The sequence below is a fragment of the Betta splendens genome, chromosome 5 (assembly GCF_900634795.4).
Source record: "Betta splendens chromosome 5, fBetSpl5.4, whole genome shotgun sequence".
Lineage (NCBI taxonomy): Eukaryota > Metazoa > Chordata > Actinopteri > Anabantiformes > Osphronemidae > Betta > Betta splendens.
The window spans coordinates 2,799,606-2,818,707 of record NC_040885.2 but is presented as its reverse complement, the minus strand read 5'-3'; the positions used below and the strand labels follow the sequence as shown (position 1 = coordinate 2,818,707).

The 19,102-nt window shown below is 42.7% G+C and overlaps 1 protein-coding gene across 2 annotated transcripts in view; it reads left to right on the top strand.

Moving 5' to 3' along the window:
* Window positions 1–15,187: 15,187 nt before the first annotated feature.
* The window catches only part of pdzrn3b (PDZ domain containing RING finger 3b), a 63,751-nt gene continuing 59,836 nt past the window's right edge, over window positions 15,188–19,102 (top strand). For both annotated transcript variants that reach the window (XM_029150524.1, XM_029150523.1), the window contains exon 1: window positions 15,188–16,033. In XM_029150524.1, the coding sequence (XP_029006357.1) occupies window positions 15,320–16,033 (714 nt within the window). In that variant the 5' untranslated portion in view covers window positions 15,188–15,319. The remainder of the gene's footprint in view (window positions 16,034–19,102) is intronic.

Here is a 19,102-nt window from a genome sequence, read left to right as displayed (position 1 = left end):
TAAAGCGATCTGATCAAAGTGTCCTAAACTGAGCTCAGCTGAACTTTCCCTGCAGAGAAAAGCCAAAGCCACAGGCCTGAATTTACTGGAAATTTGTTTTAGTCCTGGCAGCAGTAACACATTCATAATATATCTCACTTTGCTCGCTCTAAATGAGTGCTATCATATACGCGTCTATTTTTGCTTAGCTTGTTGGTTATTACCAGATAAATATCTAAATGTCTTTTTGTATTTAATCTGTGAAGCATGTGAGTGATTTTCCAGATGAATCAACAGTGGAGAACTTCTTTTATTAGACATGCTTTGGTGACTTTGTCATTCGTGTGCTTCAGTTAGTCAGGCTGAGTCATTTGTGATGTGAAACCTTTTACTTCTGAGCTCTTACTTATTCCAACAATCACATTAAAAAAACAACTTTAGGGACACTAAGTTATGCGTTTTGTTTTCTCTTACATAATTTGTAGCCACGTTAGCGACTCTGTACCCAAGTCGAGCTGGAACTGTCTTAGTATTTCACATCAGCTGTAGAAAGGTTAATCACTGGAACGCTGGCTTATAACAAGACTTTATTATTCGGGGTCGTTCCAGTAAGATTTTCCAACTGGGAACTTGTTGCTCCTACTAAAGCGAGACTAAAACCGCTTAATAGGAACATGGCGTCATCCTGTAGCTTATTTTGTTTAGTATCGGAGATCAGCGCAGGAGTCTCTGATCTGTGAGGATCAAATTCACCCAATATATGCTTTCCCTTCCAAACATTCCGACATAGTTTAACCCTTAGCACTTTCTTGACACATCAACGTATGAGTGATTATGAAAAAGGAACTGCAAGGCAAAAACAAAGGTCCCCATAATACAGTAGGAGATGTAACTAGTCTAAAACGTAGCTAGACATTTTCTGAGCCAACGTCCAAATAAAGTCTAAAAATGATAAAGCTTTTTGTATAGATTTTGTCTTTCTCAACCATTTATCATCTAATGACATCTCAGATTTATCTGGTGACCTTCCAGAGGGGCTCGACCCCTAGATCTTCAACATCTGCTTTTGTGTGCTGGCATGTGAAAACACATTAATTATGACGAAATTCAAAGCACAGCTGAAGCATTCGAAGTTATTATGATTAATAAATACGTTTGACATATTATCTTTTCGCTCTGATAGCGTAATAAGAATAACCACAGTAATTACAGAAGAAAACTTACTGTTTGTCTGTGCCAGTTGTAGAAACAATGAGGACATTATCCAGCACAAACTATTGACTAAAATGTTTAATCTTACTTAATACATTAACAAATATTAGTAAAGCTTCCTTATGTACTGATGCCAGGTAATGGAATTAAGTTAAGTAGAAATATATTAGCAACATAGCCAAGTTACCACTAGGATACATCAATCGGTCAATGTCAAATGTACAGTAATCAGGGTTATTTTGTCAAACTCAACCTCCCACAGCCACAGACAACAAACTGTAATTGAATGGGATGAGAAATAGTTTCTATGATGAGCAAACTGATTGAAGGAACCATGCTAGCAGTGTGTTCATGTAGAGGCCTCACACACACAGACACCACATTTCTCAATATTAACGATCTTCGTGTGTGATTTCACTTTGTTCCATCTTTTCATTTTTGCTATAGGCCAGAAACACAACATCTGCTCCAGATGTTGTGTTTCTTTCAGCGCAGCTTGTTACAGTACTTAAGGCACAAAGTCGATTCATTTGGGCAGATTTGTAAGTAGGAACGAGAAGCTGTTCCACTTTGTAAAAACTTGTTTTATGTCACGGTCCAACCTCTGTTGTGGTTTCGCTCTGTTCTCATGAGCAAAGATATTCGCATGGCTCTTTATGACGAAAATGCCTGTCTGGCCACAACGCTGAGACGCATGACATCATGGGCCGACTTAAAGCTGCGCTGGAGAGCGTCCAGATAAAAGTGGCAGGATGTGCAAACCATTTAAGCCCCATCTGGTGTGAGGACTGTGCATGCAGCCTCTGTGCTTTATTATACTTGGCATGAAAGGATTACAGCACAATGCTTTATTTAGTCTTCCTTGAAGATCACTGATTTGGACTCTCTGCAGAGTCAACATTTGACCTGGAGGGCAACAGGGGGCAACCAGATGGACACTTCACACAAACCAGAGGACGCGTCTCTGCTGCACAACAACGTTTCCAGACACTGAGCATCAACAATTTATTGTGATTTGTATCATAGATAGATGGAAACAGGTCTCAGATAACATGTCAAGAGCATGAATATGAATGTTTTTAAAATACAGGAAGAAGTCAGACGGAACTTTAATTTCACACACGCCAAAAGTGCAAAGCGTGGAGAGACTGTTTCCTAAATGATGATTATCTTGCTCATTATATACTCATACGTTTGATTGGGGAAAACAAAACCAGCGAAGTGTGTGTCATATACACGAAGTGTTATGAATAATGTGCTATGTGATTTTGTTTTCCGCACGTCATTTAGATTAGTCTGGTTTTTATAATCGCTGTACACTCGAGCTGCTGTTGCTCATGGAATGCTGAGTGACCTGTGTTTGTTCTGCACTCAACCAGCTCATTGACCTTTATCTTACTTGTCAATAGCAGCAAGTCAAAACAGGCAACTAACTATACTACTTTATGTATACAGTTTAGGATTTTGTCCACACATGCATAAATCTGCTAGAGGTGAATGAAGGTGAATAGGATGTTATATTCGATCTGTAAAAAAGAGTGATTTTGAAAAGGAATTTTTTTTAAATGTTATAAATCATCAACCTGTTTACATCATTTTGAGGTGGAGACAATGAATATCATACAGAAAAATAATGAGACTCCATAACCATGATGCGTTCACAAAGAAACCAAACTGCAAGGCCTTCATTAAGAAATTACAGGATTATGACATGTACAGCGGTTCATCCTGTAATTACAAGTAAACATTTTATGATGACATCATTGTTTTCAAATAATTATATGATCAGGATCTATGCTGTAATCATCCAATCTTTTCTCATGCTTATGCGATCTTGTAATAAACAGTTATCAAAATAGAGCATACATCAAATGGGATTTATTTAAACACCTATCCAGCTGAAATCCCTCGGGTCACAGAATATGACGGGTCACAGGAGACGCTGTAATACCTGTTTTCATTTTCATCGTAATTATGTGATCATCTCATACTCATGAAGTCATAATCAAGATTTTTATCGCCACACACGTCTCTGAACCATGTGCGCTTGTCCAGTAGTGTTTGGGATCTTTGATTAGTTTTCAGCTGTACAATAGTTTGTAAATGCTTCCGTATTTGCGGCTTTACACTGTTTTACACTGCGTCTTTTAAAGTGGACCAATAACACGTTGCTCTTAGAACTAGAACCCATTCAGCTGAGAGGCCGCACAGAAAGTTTTGATAAGAACTGACAGCCCTTCATCACCCATGTCAGAATGTCAACAACATGTGTTAAACATATGGAAAGTGGCTTGTACCTGCACCAATTCTTTTTATGCTATTGTGCTTGTTTTTTGTGTAAATTATCAAAAACAGTGTTTGCACAGGAAACAAAGGGTTTCAGACATAGTGTCAATATGTTTTTAATAGAACCAGAGGACGCTGTAATGGATGAGAAAGAGGTCAAAGCAGCCTATAAAGCAGAGGGGTGGTCTTCCTCTATCTATTACAATGGCACTTCAGGGAGGGGGGCACTTGTCAGCTGGTTGATATATTTTATTAAGTGAAACTCACCACAACGCAAGCTTTTTTATGTAAAAACTGTTGAAACTGCATTTTTCCCTTTATCCAAATGCAAAGGAGACAGAGGAGCATGGCGGAGCCACGTCACACTATTCCAGTCACTGCCTTATCTTCATGATGATGTCATCATCCTGCTCCTGGACCGGTGGAGGTCACCCACTCTCGTGGCTACTTTCACAGCTGTAACTGATAGATCAAAGAGTTAAAGTCAAGCTCCTGATTTTATGTCAGAGTGATAATGAGTAAATTAGTCCACCTGGCAAAAAGATGCATATTCAGAAGTAGACTTACTTTACTGTGTTTACAGTTTGACCCATATAATCTTCTTTTTGTTTTCCATTCACCTATTTTTTTCCTCCCAAGGCCTTATTTGTCATTTGTTTGCTTATCTCTTTGTACATCTCATATTTACTCATTATTATTGTAATTACAGCAGGAAGAAGACATCTGCAATATGTGCAGACACAATCCAGGACAGCCTCAAGGTTAACGTTTTCATATTCTTCTCCAAAACACTGAAGTTATTCAAGCCCTGCTCATTTGTGTGTAATAAGTAGGTCAGAAACTGGAATACTAAATTGGATACTTGTGTTTTCTGACAAAGAATTAACATGTTGTTTTTTTTCCATGGAATATATTTAAACCAAAGCCCTGGTGTGTTATTTTGGTGGAGCCCACACACTAGTTCCCTTTGCGAGATTTATCTCCCACCGTGATCCGCAGCAAAGCAGCCTACATCTAAAATAGCCGAATAAAAGAGCGGGTTCTTTTATTTGGACAGTGTTTACAGGAAGGTTGTCTTCAGCTGTGGAGCTGGAGACGTGTTTGTTTTCACACCGCTGCGAAGAACATAAGCAGACGCGTTATCTCCATTCCCATCTGATCCGGCCAGGTAGAGCAGCAGCAGCAGCAGCAGCAGCAGCGTTGGCAGGCAAACACTCCAGTGGACCGAGTGGAGTTGAGGTATTTGCCTCTCAGGCATCAGAAGCAGGAAAGTCGAATATGGAAGAAGAGCTCAATGAAAATATGAGAATGAACACAAGTCTATTGAAAGAAATCATGATCATGCTGAAAAGGGACTTTGTTGTAACCAACTAGTTACTAAATTAAACATGTTTTGATAAAAGCCGTATTGCACTCAGAGACACTATAAATAGTCCATTTTAACTGGGCTACAGCTCGGCCAGCGTTACACATAAGGGAAAGCAATAACTATGACCTCAGCCTGTTATTTTGGTAATGGCTAATTAGAAGGGGCTTGTTTCCGATTAGCTCCTAACGTTACTTACACAGGCCATTGCCTTGTTTCCGTCTATATCGAGTTATCCTTCAGCGGAGCCCTCTTGCTTTTGCCCTGCTGCCGTGACAAGCTGCCTGCTCCAATCAGGATGTTTGTTTTTGGCCTTGATGGCATACACAACAATCTGTTTGTCATTCATGCATTTGAATCGAAGCGTTTGCCAACTGATGCATTACTCTGGATTCAGAGTCAGAAAAGTCCTCAGTGACTCCTAAAGGTGGGTGGAAAAGAGAGAAAGCTTACCTTTGGATGAATTAGTGTGAAATCTTTCCAGTTTCATTCATTTTTTCTCTGCACATTGCTAAATGAATTCAGAAACATCACTGTACATAAATGTACATGCATGATAGTGAATGAATGAATGATGAGTTCACATACACACATACAGCACTGGGTAAATATGTGTAAAACGTCTCCTCTGACAGTTCCATGAAGCGTGTTGCAGAGAGTGGGAATGTGCAGCGGGCCACACAACACGAACGCAAACCCAGAAGCCAGGAAACTGGTTCATGCACCAGGAGAGCGGTTTCCAGTCAAGAGAGCGGCTGCCATGTTTTTAGTCCAGTATTAAAGCTCCCATAATGCACCCCTGCTGTCACTGCTGACAGCTGTCTCCAGCTTCCTTCTGACACGAATATATTTCTGGCGCTCAACGTCAAAATGTGCTGCTGCTTCTTAAAAAATGCAAATGTGACTAATTTTAAAAGTCTGTGTGAAAAACAAAATCAATGAACACCTTAATTTTCCCATAAGCGGAGTCTCCATCTAATCATATCTTTCACTGAAAACAAAGGTCACAACTTGCTTCTCTTGCGGACAAATGTTCTCCAATCTTCAAGGCACCGCGAGGCTGAACATGTCCCTGATTTCACACTTAAGCTGTAATAACGGAAGCTCGCCATCAGTTTCTGCATTCAGCATTTGTCCTATTACATTTGTATTTATTACCCAGAACCATATGCAAATGTAAGTCATCTGATGAGCTGCTTGCAGACTTGTATAATAGGAGCAGAGAGTGTTTACGCAGCTCAGTAACTATATTCAGAATCGTCTGTTTGCTGAAGACACATTAAAATTGCATGGCAACAGAGAACCATCTGCATATGCATCATTCTACTGACTCAGACAGCGATACAGAGTTGAGTGGTGTGTGTATGTGTACGTATGTGTGTGTGTGGGGGGGGGTTAGTTGGCTTTTGCTTGTGTGTGACTTGACACAGAGTGGCCGCTGAAAAAGAACAGCAAGCCTGGAGACATTGTGGTGGAGAGATGTGTGAGTTCACCTTGTGCCAGCTCTGCCTTTGTTTTGCTCCAGATGAGATGAAGCATCATGTTCCGCAGGAATTCATGAACTCCGTGCTGGGTCAGCAAGAGTAGCTGATAAAGACCCGGCCCGTGCTCCGCTTCAACCCTGCAGTCAGCTTGTTTTGAAGTATCGCTGTTGATTCTGATTGGGTGGGACTCATCATACTTGTGCCTATGATGGTGTTTGTCCGATTTCGCAGTAGCAGTTCAGTCGCGTACATGGAGCTCAGAGGAATCCCACTTCACTCGTGCACGAGCAGTTGGGAGTGTGCGAAGTGTGAGTTCTGCCTGTTGGATGACCTGTCAACACCGTAGTCACAGCTTGCTGCTTCACGGCCACTGTTGTCGTTATCTGCAAGCTTTCAGCATAGCAGCTTTTATCTTCAGCTCCAGTCCTGCCGTCACCCCGCTTCAGCTGTTAGACCGCAGCACAGAACAGTTTCTCTAACACCACAGATTATTGTACGTTAGGTCCAACCGCGAAGGCGACACAGCGTCGGAAAGAATGTGCATGTGATCCTTTAATTAAACCTGCGATAGCTGGTTGCTTTGGACAGTGTCACTTCACCTACAGTAATCATTTTTTACACAGTCTAGGGATGAGATCCAAAAACAAAAGAGTGAAGCTGTAAGCCTGAAAGACAAGCTGCCACACACTGTGAAGCTGGTTGAACTTTGCTTTCGTATAATGATTATAGTTGCTTTAATGGACATCATACATAATGTAGTAACTTGTTAATGAGATTTCAGTATCAGGCTAAAGACACATTCAGTCAAACTACTTTAAAATGTGAAGCCCTTTACTTTTAGGGGTTTGTTGTGAAGGAGTCAGTTAAATGTGATCCACAGAACAATGGTTGGTAAAACAAAAACAGCAGGCTAAAACTTGATTCATGCTTGTTCACTGATCCTTGGCAGAGCCGTTGGTGATGGATGCACATGTGACCTTTGCTGGTTTGTGTATTTTTACTGTTCATCTGTGACAGTGTGTCCTTCCACCACACTGTAATGTCTGTGGGACCACTTAGACCCCTTCTACCACTGCGGTGGGTTCCCCTTAATTTAACACTATGGTTGTTGTCGCCAGACATTGTGCAAGTCAGGCTACATATACAGAAGTATAAATCAAGCTTAAGGAAGTACGACAGCGCCGGTGCCCCCTAGAGGCAGCAGTGATTCAACAGCTGTTGATGTCAGGTGAGTCACGGCCAAGTAATAAAAAAGCTAATTGGAATTAAACACGGAGGACAGATATTTGACCTGAGGATGACGTAAGTACTCAAGGTTCAGCGAGTTTAATGATGTAGATGTATTCCCATATGAACCACACAGTCATAAGGTTTTTGCTGCATGTGGGTAACATTTGTAAACATGAAAAGATCATCATTGAAGCACTGAGTGTTGGTCAGACGTCAAACATAGGAAAGAAAAACAAGGAAAAGACATTAAAGAATAAAAGTCTTTCATGTGGACCCAAACCTTTAAACTTGGTGGTTTATCTTTAAGCACTTTTTTTTCTATAATAACTCACAGAGATAAGATGTGTCAAGTGTACTTTGAATGTTATTTATGGATCCAGTGGGAAGAGAGCTTCCCCAAAAAAAAAAAATCAGCAGCGCTTTACAGGCTTCAGAAAGGAACCTTTGATTGGAGATTCTCAAGTGCCTTCCTTCCGCTCTCCCCCATACAGAGCGGCTCATCTGTTCTTAATATTACACCCTTGTGCTTTGGAAACCTCTGTAACTAATGCATTATGCTAGTCCTTCTGAAGAAACGCTGAGGGCTTTATGTGAGATCTCTGGGCATCGAGTGACCAGCTCGGTTCGTGTTGCAAAGTTGACAGGAACAACATAAAACGACATAAAAACGAAAACAAGTGGTGCTACTGTGAGATTTCAAAGGAACAGAGATTGTTTATGTTTCAAATTCACTGGATGCTGTGTTGATATAAATCATTTTTGAGCCTCACAGTGGAGCCTGAACTCAATGTCAGAAATATAGTATTGACAGGTTACACCTATCATCACCCGCCTCCCGCAGTTCAGCCAGTTCAGTGAATGGACAGTGATTTGTCAGGTAACGGTTATTGAGGTTGTGTATATATTGTCAATTCAACGGAGATATGTGATTATTGATGCCATCAGGGAATAGGCCGGTGATGGAAGCAGAACCTTCCATGCTGTGGCCACGCTGGGGGGGGAACCCTCTGGACGGCCAGAGGCAGAAGCCCTCTTAATGCAGACGAAATCACCACAGACCCCCAGGATCCACTAATAGAAACAGATGGGCCAGTATCTGGAATGTTGTTGGACAGCTCAAGACGCAGAACCAAGTAGGTACAGTAGTGGTCCTGTATCATGGACATGACCTGTCAGAAATGTAGCAGGATCTTGCTTCTGAGACTCTGGAGTTTGAACGGGCGAGCACCCAGTGACATCCAGCCCTGGAGGAGCAGGGACAGGAAGTGATGGCTCATGAACTGCGGCAAACAGGAACAGGGTTCAGGAATCTCATGATGCAAAGCAGCCGTAGGAACACAGGAGCTGGAGCCCCCTCAGACCTCCCTTTGTACGCCTGGTGGCAGGGAGGCCAGAGTAGAGTACTTCATGGTTATCTATCTTTGGTGTAGAATAATTAATAACAACAGAACCCTCGAAGTAAAATTTGAAAGGCAGGACATGATTATGATACCTGATGATGATATGATGTGATATGATACCACCCTCTGCCTGGTTTATTTTCAGTTATTTCACGTGTTTGTTTTTTTTTATTGTAAATGAATCAGTTAATGTCATTACTGATGCCAACACAGTAACATTTGAAAATGATGATGATTTATGTCGCATTGATGACATTACCTCCCGCAGCTCTGCAGCAAATCACTGTGTTTTTAGCTTAGGAACATGTGATGACACGTGAGTTCATGAGCTGCCACTCTGTAGATGAGAGCTAGTAATTAGATTCTTTTAAAAACAGATTTCTTCTCCCTGTAAGCTTCAGCTACAGATGATGCTACAGGGATTACATTATCCTTATATACACATTGTTATCTGTAGTAAGTTAGAGAAAGAAAATGTTGCCTGGGCTGGAGTTGGCTCACACTGTTTTCCCACCATTATTTCAGTGTGTGTACATCCATGGATTTCAACACTGGTCTTAACTCATACAGAGGTTTTCCATCCAACACAAACTCATAAATCTAAATTGTAAAATATTATCACCACCCACAGTTATGCAGTAGATCACTGTTTACTAAATAGGTGATAGTCTAACCCTAATATTGCTGTAGATGTACTTATGGAGATGGTTGTACAAGGCAGAATAATTCAGGCATAATGAGTCGCCCGTGGCTTATAAAAGCTCCTACTCATATACTGTTTGTTCATTTATGAGGTGACATTAAACATCGATAACCACAAAGAACAGAGATTAACTTTCATAAAACTGTAAAGCAACCGTGCACTGCAAGACAACTAATGGGGCAAAACCGTGGGCAGATTAGGAGTAAATGGAAGTGGGAAAGCGAACTTTAAAGGACTGTTTTACTGTAAGAGTAAGGTCTGATCAAAGCTTTGAAGCAAGGGTTGTAGGTTATGCATTTAATTTGTCCTAGTTCCATTTCCTGTTTTCATTTCTTCCTCCCTCTCTTTTGGTCATTTCATCACTTCCACCTGTTTACCTGTAACTCCACTGCCTCTCTGTCAGGTTGTCTATTGTCCGACCACAGGTTCACTTTTTTCACCTCCAGTCATTTCCTGTATAGTTAGCCATTAATGTACTTTAGTGTGGAGGTTGTTTTCGGTTCTTAAGTTTTATGTTAAATGACCGTGTTAAGAGTTTTGTTTAAATGCCATATTTAATAAGTGATGTCTTGTGTTAAGACGCCATGAAAAGAAGTGATTATATTCATTAAATTAGTTGTAGTTTACTTGGGGAGGAAGTGTAATGCTACACTGCAACATAATTTCACTAATACAAATACATTAGGAACACTCCTATATTACTCTTGGGTAAATTTACAATCCAGTCCAATGCGAAACCATAACTACTGCTCATATTCATCCACACACAAACCAACATTTAGATGATCAACTTTGTCAGAACAATTATAATGATAGAAACAGCTGCAACGATAATATTAATAAATAAACTGTAATGACAATCATCATCTTCTTGTGAGAAAGGTCATGAGGCCAAAGACGGTAAAGACACAGGATGTACAATTAGCTTCTGCAGATGTAGGTCACAGACTTTGTTGGTTTAAACTGGGGATTTTCTCTCCTTGTGCAGGTTTGCTTTCAGATAGATCTGGGTTCCGTTCACCTGCATCCTGTTTCTAACCTCCCAGAGAGAATTCATCACAACTTGCTGTGTGAACTCAAGCAAACTATTTATTGGCTTTTCTTCATGTACACACAGCACTTGGTGATAATGATCTTTTTCACAGTGACAAATGTTCTGCACACCCTTATCTCCACTGTAGATCCCTTAGGTTTACTACATTTAGTAAAAAGTCTTTTTGTACAGCACATCAAGCTACATACACAGTACTGTACAGTATATAATATATGCATGCATTCTAATAGTAGAGTGTCTCAATAACACAAGAGTGTTGTGCAATCATTTCCATGCAGGTTTATGCCTGTGTTTTTGTTCTAACAGTTGAGCTGCTGCTTCAACAGACTGACATGGCTAAAGCTGTTGTTTGGTTCCCACCACCAGAAGTGAAGGCAAATGTAGCCTTGTTGGTTCCCAGTCACGAGTCCAGTCTGTCCATAAGGTCACCCTGAGACCATTTGAAACAAGCCTTTAAAGTTACTCATTCACTCAAGACACTGGAGCCGGCAGCTCCAACCCCCCTTGTAAAAAGCACAATAATTCATTGATGTTTGAAGGAAAAACAAACTGTACTATTGGCATATAAATCATCTGGGGGCTAAATTCAGTTTTGACAACACTGCTGACTCCCAAGGGGATTGCAAATGCATGGGAAACCGCAGCGAGATGGATAGTGTATTCCTTTTTGTAACTACACCATGTTTCGGCGCAACATGAAAAGGCTTCCCGAGGAGCAATAACTCATCTTTGCAGTTTCCCACATGGCCCTCATGTCTTTGACATATCTAAAGAAGAGTGGTGATGATTACTAAATGGCTCGACTCCAAAGACATATACAATGCACCCTCATCACACATGCTGAAACCTAGATCTCTTTGTTGCTTTACAACAAAGGCTTTGAGTCGACTGGTTCAACAATGTAGCCCACGACTATTTTGTCATGTCACTCAAAAGTCACTCAAAAGTTTTTGTTCAGAATACGCATCCATAATGTGACACATTGATAGTTTTAAATTATGAATTGTTGGTCAGAGTTATATCAGAGGAATCATTTCATTTTCATGTTTGCTACATTACACCAATCAAGCACGTAGCTTGTAGTTTAGCATAGAAAACAGAATCAAGCAATCCTGCCATTATTCATAGAATCCATTCAGGCGTGTCCAAATTCATAAACCTCAACAAAAACACATTCTGTAACATGTTTGAGCTTCAATTGCGCATTTTTTAAACTTGAGACAAACCCTCTGCTTTACATCTTTATGCTAAGCTAAGCTAATTAGCTCTTAGTTGTAGCTAGCATCCTTCTAACATGCTTGGCAGTAAAAATGTAAAACTAATTTAGAACAACACAGAACTTTATTTTACTTACAGGTCTGGTAGGAAGATTTACTGTAGGTCCAGTCTGCGCTGAGCCTTCAGTCGAAGATCAGGTTCGGTCGAGTTGAAGGGGTGGGATTAGCTCTTATCTCCTCTGGGACGCTGTCTGTCTTCGGGTCTTCTGTTGCCACGTCACCCGGCTTAATGGTAAACAGACTATTCCTGTAGATAGCATATCAGTTTCTCCAACATACTGCTTCATAAAAAATCTCAACCCCTCAGTCTCTCATTCCTTTACGCTCACTCAGGCTTTGGTGCAGTCTACGAAAACAACATCTTATTTATTCTCGCTCCATTTTGAGAGCAAAACATTTCTCCAACTGAGCCCGACCAAAATGAGTTTCACAGTAAACAGCACTGCACAGACAGACAGGTTGTTTATTCCTCCACTGAAATAATAAATCATAGGTGGCAGGTGGTCCTGGGGTCGTCAGGCTTTGAGCTGAGCTGCTGGGTTGCTGGTTTGATTCTGAACAGAAAATGTATACATACAAAAACGTGTTAGATTTGAAAGCAACTGAAAACAATGAGCTGTGAAATAATATTTGATCAAATACGGTGATGTGCATCAGCATGAACAAAATCCAATTACCTCCTGAAACTGACCAAAGAAAAACAGGTATTGAAGCAAAAAAAGAGGCTTTTCATTTTTAGAGGTACATTAATCCACATCTACTTAAACATCTCTCTGTATTTGGTTTATGAAAGGTTAGTCCTGAAAACAAAGTTAAGTCATGAACTATGGAGTGTCTGCTATAAAATATTACATGAGCTCACACTGAATATGAAACAGAGGAGAACCTTTTCTGACTTTTACTGTCATTCCATGTCATCTCAAAACCTAAATGTAGGATTACCCACCAGCTCAGCTTTTCCCTGTCACACTTTGTCCATCAAGTCTCATAAGCCTTTGTTTTCAACCCTGCATAACGCACATATGGAAAGGTTTTATCAAGCACAGCACTGCATTAAACTGGATTTCCGAAAGAAGAGGCATCCAGTAAAAACAGGCATCTAATCAAGGCAGGGTCAGGTCTAGCAGAAGCTGCTGTTTTCCTCCACTAAGCACTCACAATATGGCCACTCGTTTCCAGTTACTATTCAAATTCATTCAGTACTACAGGATCCTGTGTTAGGGTTGGAATGAAAATCAAAGTATAACAGCATCAATGGTCTGTGGTCAGGGGAGGCGGGGCCTCACCTCACCTGACAATACCATAATGTGACTAAAAAAACGTAACATATAAATATATATGGCAAGAAGCTGAAAGTGAGGCTTCAGTGAGGGGAGCCTCACCTCGATGCTGAAACTGTCAGGAAATGAGCTGATACAAGGCACAATCCCTTTGTGTTTCACATTTTGTCTCCAGTATAATGTTTGCAGCCTTCATATAGATTTATTCTACATCATGACTTTGTACAACCTGCCTAATTTGTTTACCGATGTTTTTGTGACATAATTACTTTTCTGATCAAGCCAAAACCAACAGAGAAAACTCATGAGGGGAGGCTGGACAGGTCTGCGCCTCATCTCGAAGGGGGCATTGTTTCCATCCTTTAACGCATTCTATGTTATCCTAATGAAGCGCAAAAAGCACCCGTAAAACTGATTAAAGCAGTATTTAAAGTTTTAAAGACAACATAAATCTTCACAGAGGGTCAAAATTGAACATCTACACCTCTCTATACTTTAGAATGAGTATAAATTGTTAAAAATACTGTACATGGAGGCTACAGGTCAGGTCTCTTACTGAAATAAAAGATATGTTCCTTTAAGACCAAGTTCCTTTGGGTCAAATAGGTATAATGATAATGATGTGAATCGTGGCCAGTAGTAATATGCATTCTGACATTTAAATAGTAAAAAATACTCTTTTAAGGTATTATGATTGTAAAATCTGACTCCAGAGGACTTTATGCCTCACCAGCCATTAAGCTCACTGCATGCCACTGAACAGCGTAATACTATACTTATGTTACAAAGAGAGTATGTGTGGACAAGAGTCCTACTGAGATGCTTCAGATATTCATTTTCCTGATCTCCTTCCTTTTTAAAGTGTGTCGTAACTTGAACATCTTACTTGTGGATCTGCTGGTAATGTCCCTCTGAAGTTGCTTGTTTTCACAAGTGTTGTGCATGCCTGAACGCTCACCCACAGTGTTGTAAATATTTAACTGTCATGTTGCTTTGTCTATCATCTACTGTACTGTAGCATTATTCAGAATGCCTGAATTTATCAACAGTATGTTGTCATTTGTGATTTGTGATTTTTATATATCAGGAAAAATGCATGTCAATCAACATTTATGTGTCATTATTATTCATAAGTTCTTTTAAATTCTCATTGTATGACCAGATGCTACTGAAGCATTAAAATAACAAAAGCACAGCAAGCATGACACGAAGACATGAAGAAATATATAAAGAAATATTTTGTTACGGAAAATATTAGGTATGTAATGTAAATATACATATCGGTCATGCTGACTCAGTGGTTAATTTTGTTTTAATAAGTATCAAATTGTTTTACAGCATCAACTAGTTAAATCCACCACGACATGTTGCGTTCCTACAACTGTAGGTACAGTAGGCAAAAGCAGGTATGTAACGTGCGCATATATTATACACGGTACGGTCAAGAATTCCTGCACACTTTCTCCCTTGGGAGTGATGCCTTCACTGACCTTCAAAAAAGTTGTTTTGACCGTGAACTGATTGTTAGTTTGCGTTACTCGCGGCGTAATCAGTAAAAAGACCTAGCATAATTCAACCTGTTTTTTTTTTAAATTTTGTAATTTCAAGTTTTCCCTCTTGGCATTTAAATTATGGCAGATTATGGTAGATTAGCGACCTATGGCCAGCGTGTACCCTGACTCTTGCCCAGGTGACATCTGAGATATGCGCCAGTATACGATCCTTAAGTGGACAAATCGGTTTATAAGATGAATAAATTTGATTTTCTGTGATGTGAATAGGCTTTAACGCAAATATGCTCCATTTTAAGCATGTGCTGTACTTTAAGCGGTATCAAGCGATAGTTCCCAAAGTTTGATGTATAAACTTACGAGGCGCTCTTGAAGGCACCTAAAAGTCTCGGTCAATTAGTAGAGTTTAGACAGTGAGAAGAGTCCGTACGCAGTCTGTGAACGCTCCGCCAATGACCGGTAAATACGCCCCGCTGTTCTGACTCTGATCTGCGGGGGTGGGGAGTCCACAAAGTTTGGATTTGGACTGCGAAAACCATGGGATTCGAGCTGGACCGTTTCAAGGGGACCGTAGACCCGGATTTTAAATGCAACTTGTGCAACAAAGTCCTGGAGGACCCGCTGACGACTCCGTGCGGTCACGTCTTCTGCTCCGGCTGCGTGTTGCCCTGGGTCGTCCAGCAGAGCAGCTGCCCCGTGAAATGCCAGCGGATCTCCGCCAAGGAGCTGAACCACGTCCTGCCGCTGAAAAACCTCATCCTAAAGTTGGAGATCAAATGTGACAACCACGCGAGGGGCTGCGATGCCGTGGTGAAGCTGCAGCATCTGGCCGAGCACGCCGAGATGTGCGAGTACTCCCCGGCGAAGTGCCGGAACCGGGGATGCAACGAGGTGGTCAGCCTGCGGGACATGGACACGCACATGCGGGAGACGTGCGACTACCGAGCGGCGGGGCTGTGCGAGAGCGGCTGCGGCTTGATGCTCACCCACAAGGAGCAGAAACTGAACGGCCACTGCTGCCTGCGAGCCCTGAAGGCGCACAACGGCGCGCTGCAGTGCAAGATGATGAGCCTGGACAGAGAGTTCAAGAAGCAGGCGATCAAAGCCAACGAGCGGGAGAAGGAGCTCCTCGCGCAACTCTCGGCCGTGCACGGCGAGCTGCAGATGACGGCGCTGAAATATCAGAAGAAATTCACCGAGTACAGCGAGAGGATCGACTCGCTCACGCAGACCGTCGCCTTCTCCTGCAAGGTAAGCGGCGAAGTTTGCACGGTGAGGCAGCGCAGAGAGTCGAATTGTGGGAATATTCTAGAATTATTTGCAAAGTTCACTCAGAGAGCAGAATGTGTTCTTCCTCCACGTTTGTAGCAGCAGTGTTTATTTTGACACGTGTTGACGACATCTTGCTGTATTAATGTTTAAAGGCCAACTTTACGGCCTTCTCCAACTTATCCGCTATAGTATGTGAGTTTTATTGGGCTTTTGGGCCAGTTCCGACCTCACTCCTCATAACAGTGGAGGACACAGAGGTTTAACCTTCGGCTTCTCAAAAGCAACTTCTCAGTAGAAGCGCTCCTTCTACTTCCTGGCCTGTTTGCTGCTTTTAGACAAGCTGTCAGCTGTGGCTGTGGCCAGCTGGCAGGTAGTTGGGGGTGGGGGGGGGCAAATATTTACTGCACTTCTGTACACAACCGTGATGTTCCCTCCTGGCAGCATGCTGGTATGAGTCTCCACTGTCACTGGATGTTCCCTGTTTGAGGCCATCGTAGTGCAGTAGAGTCATCAATCCATGGCATTGAATTGAGGATGAATTAATATTTATTTTCTGCCAAATCACTAGCTGGTATAATGTCTTCAAAGCAGCCCGCGGTGTCATGAAGGAGACGCAGGTTCATGAGCCAGCTAATCAACTGAAGTAGTGTAGGAGCCCCTGGGATCAGCAGAGGGGAGTGGTCAGATTGTAATCAGGCTTCAGAGTATGAGGGGGGGGGGCAGTGGAATTTACCTCCACGCTGTTCCTACACTACTTTACATTTATGGGTCAGTTTGGTTTCCTGTTTTCTTATCGACTCTGTCCCCAGTAAAACATCTCCCTGCACACTGGTAAACTGTGCATCAAAAGCACCGATGCGGGGGAAAAAATAGGGTGAGGTCACCGGTGGCGGCGCCCAGGAGCTCGCTGGGCGCGTAGCACAGCTGGTTGCCCTGGTTCGCTGAGACACAACCTCAGTGTAAACTCAAGGAGTAGAGCTCCCCTCTCTGCGCTCATGCCTTCAACGCACAGGAAGGTCCCGGGACTCGTTCCGGCAGCCGTCCACGACCTGTAGGAGCCAAAGAGGTCGAGCAGTGAACAGGATTGTGTGGTGGCGTCACAAGTGGAGTTGGCCGGCGAGACGGGCGACTCGCTGACTGAAACTCCGTCTTCTACTTACTGCACTACGTCATGGGCTGTGCTGCACTGGACACATGTGGGGACGTGATCCTACCAATCCTGGTCCAGTCCTGTCAGCCACTGTAGAAATCCACCTTTACGTGACTTTTGTGATTCCGGCGATCTCCGCTTCGACGGGTTCGTGGGGGATATTTTGACACATCGCAGCGGGAGAAGTCCAGATAATGAGAGTCATGGTGGTTGTGCGCCTTTGAAGACGGCGCTCTCGCTACCGCACAGCTAGAACAAGTAAATCAAGTGAATCCGTCGCGAGCTGCGTTTCACAATTGCAAATATCTGTGGCGAAAAAGGCTCTTGTGCGGATTTGTTATGACATTTTTGTTCCTCAACTCACTGTCAAAGCACCTCAACAGGCCCATGGTTGCGTGCAGGGCCTGCGGACCCTGCCGGTACCCGGCCGGCGCCCTGCCAGAACCCGGCCGGGGTCTGTTTTTGGAGTCTTTGTCAGCTCTCGACTTAGGTTTCCTCTGCCACAGGAGAGACTCTGGACGTCGTCTTTTAATAACCAGACGACGACCGCGTGGGGGATCGGGGATCGGTGAGAGGCCGGCTGAAGTTTCCATTAATAGTCCTCACACTCTACACGTGAGCAATAAAGCAAGGCAACAACAACAAGAGCCCAGCCGCCGCTCCCTTCAGGCCTGCCAGAATGGCTGTCACATTTTCCATGCAGCCTCGGACGCCTGCTCCTCTTTAGCTGCCGCGGACGATGCAATGAAGAGCATCAGTCAGCGACGCGAGGCATCAAACAGACTGAGCCTCCGTTGAATTATATGTGGGTAATCAGAGGCTCAATCTGATTATGCTAATTGTGCACTAATGTCAAAGCATGAATCTACAGTATGCAATGATTTATCACAGTGATGCAGCCTGTTAGTTAATTTAAACGCTTTGGTGTCAAATGGATATGACTCAGACCACATTAATACAAGGAAATCAAATAAAAATAGAATTTGTAAGATTCACTGGGAAGTCATTGTTGAATTGATCCTGAGGTTTGACTCCCAATGGCCGGGTCACAGAGTTGCTGTTCATCGACCACAGGGATGTATTTTCTGAATCAATATTTTTCTTCTTTACTGCATTACAGTAGCTGCGCTATAATTAGATACACGGGGCGGATGCAAGGACGGCGCATGATGGAGGACAGACTCGGAAAGTGTGACCGGGCCTGAGGTGAAGGCTGGAACGTGCCAGGTCTCCAGTAAAGAGCAGCCTGAAGTTTCACTGCGTGTTTACGTTCGCTCCTCATCTGGCTGCTCTTTTTCCACGGAGGCCATTGTTAAGCGTCGGCTGTCTCCGGTGCAGCTCCCATGTGATGACTGCAGGACAGCACTGAGCGCTTTGTTTTAATCACCTGGACATACCTAGTGTTTTGGGTAAACGCACCACCGCCTACAGAGATTCACCTCAGTTCTTAGGAATGACCGTTTTCATAGTGTTTGCAGATGTGGAAAAAGCGCCGCTTAATCGCACTGTGTTCTGTGCAGTGGCAGGGTGGATGTGAAAAAGCCCTTTAAAGTCCATTCAGCGTGTTTAGGTTCTTTAAGTTCTCCGTCACAGTCAACTCGCTTGAGTCCAAAAGGCCGAGTATCGCTCTGTTGACAGTAACGGCTGTAGTCGCTGTCGTTCAGGAGCATGTGTCACTAATGCAGCCGTGACCCCGCGCTGCAGCAGCAGCAGCAGCACACATTCCAGCGCTGCCCGACATACACATGACGGCCTTTTTAGCCGACACGGCAGCTCGGGCACTGTACACGCCAATAATGTCTGCTTTATATTTAGTTCCACTCTGTGGAAGCATGCGAGAGTGGCAACTGAAATTATATTACCTCATAACTCCCCCCTCTAAATCCAGCATAAAAAAA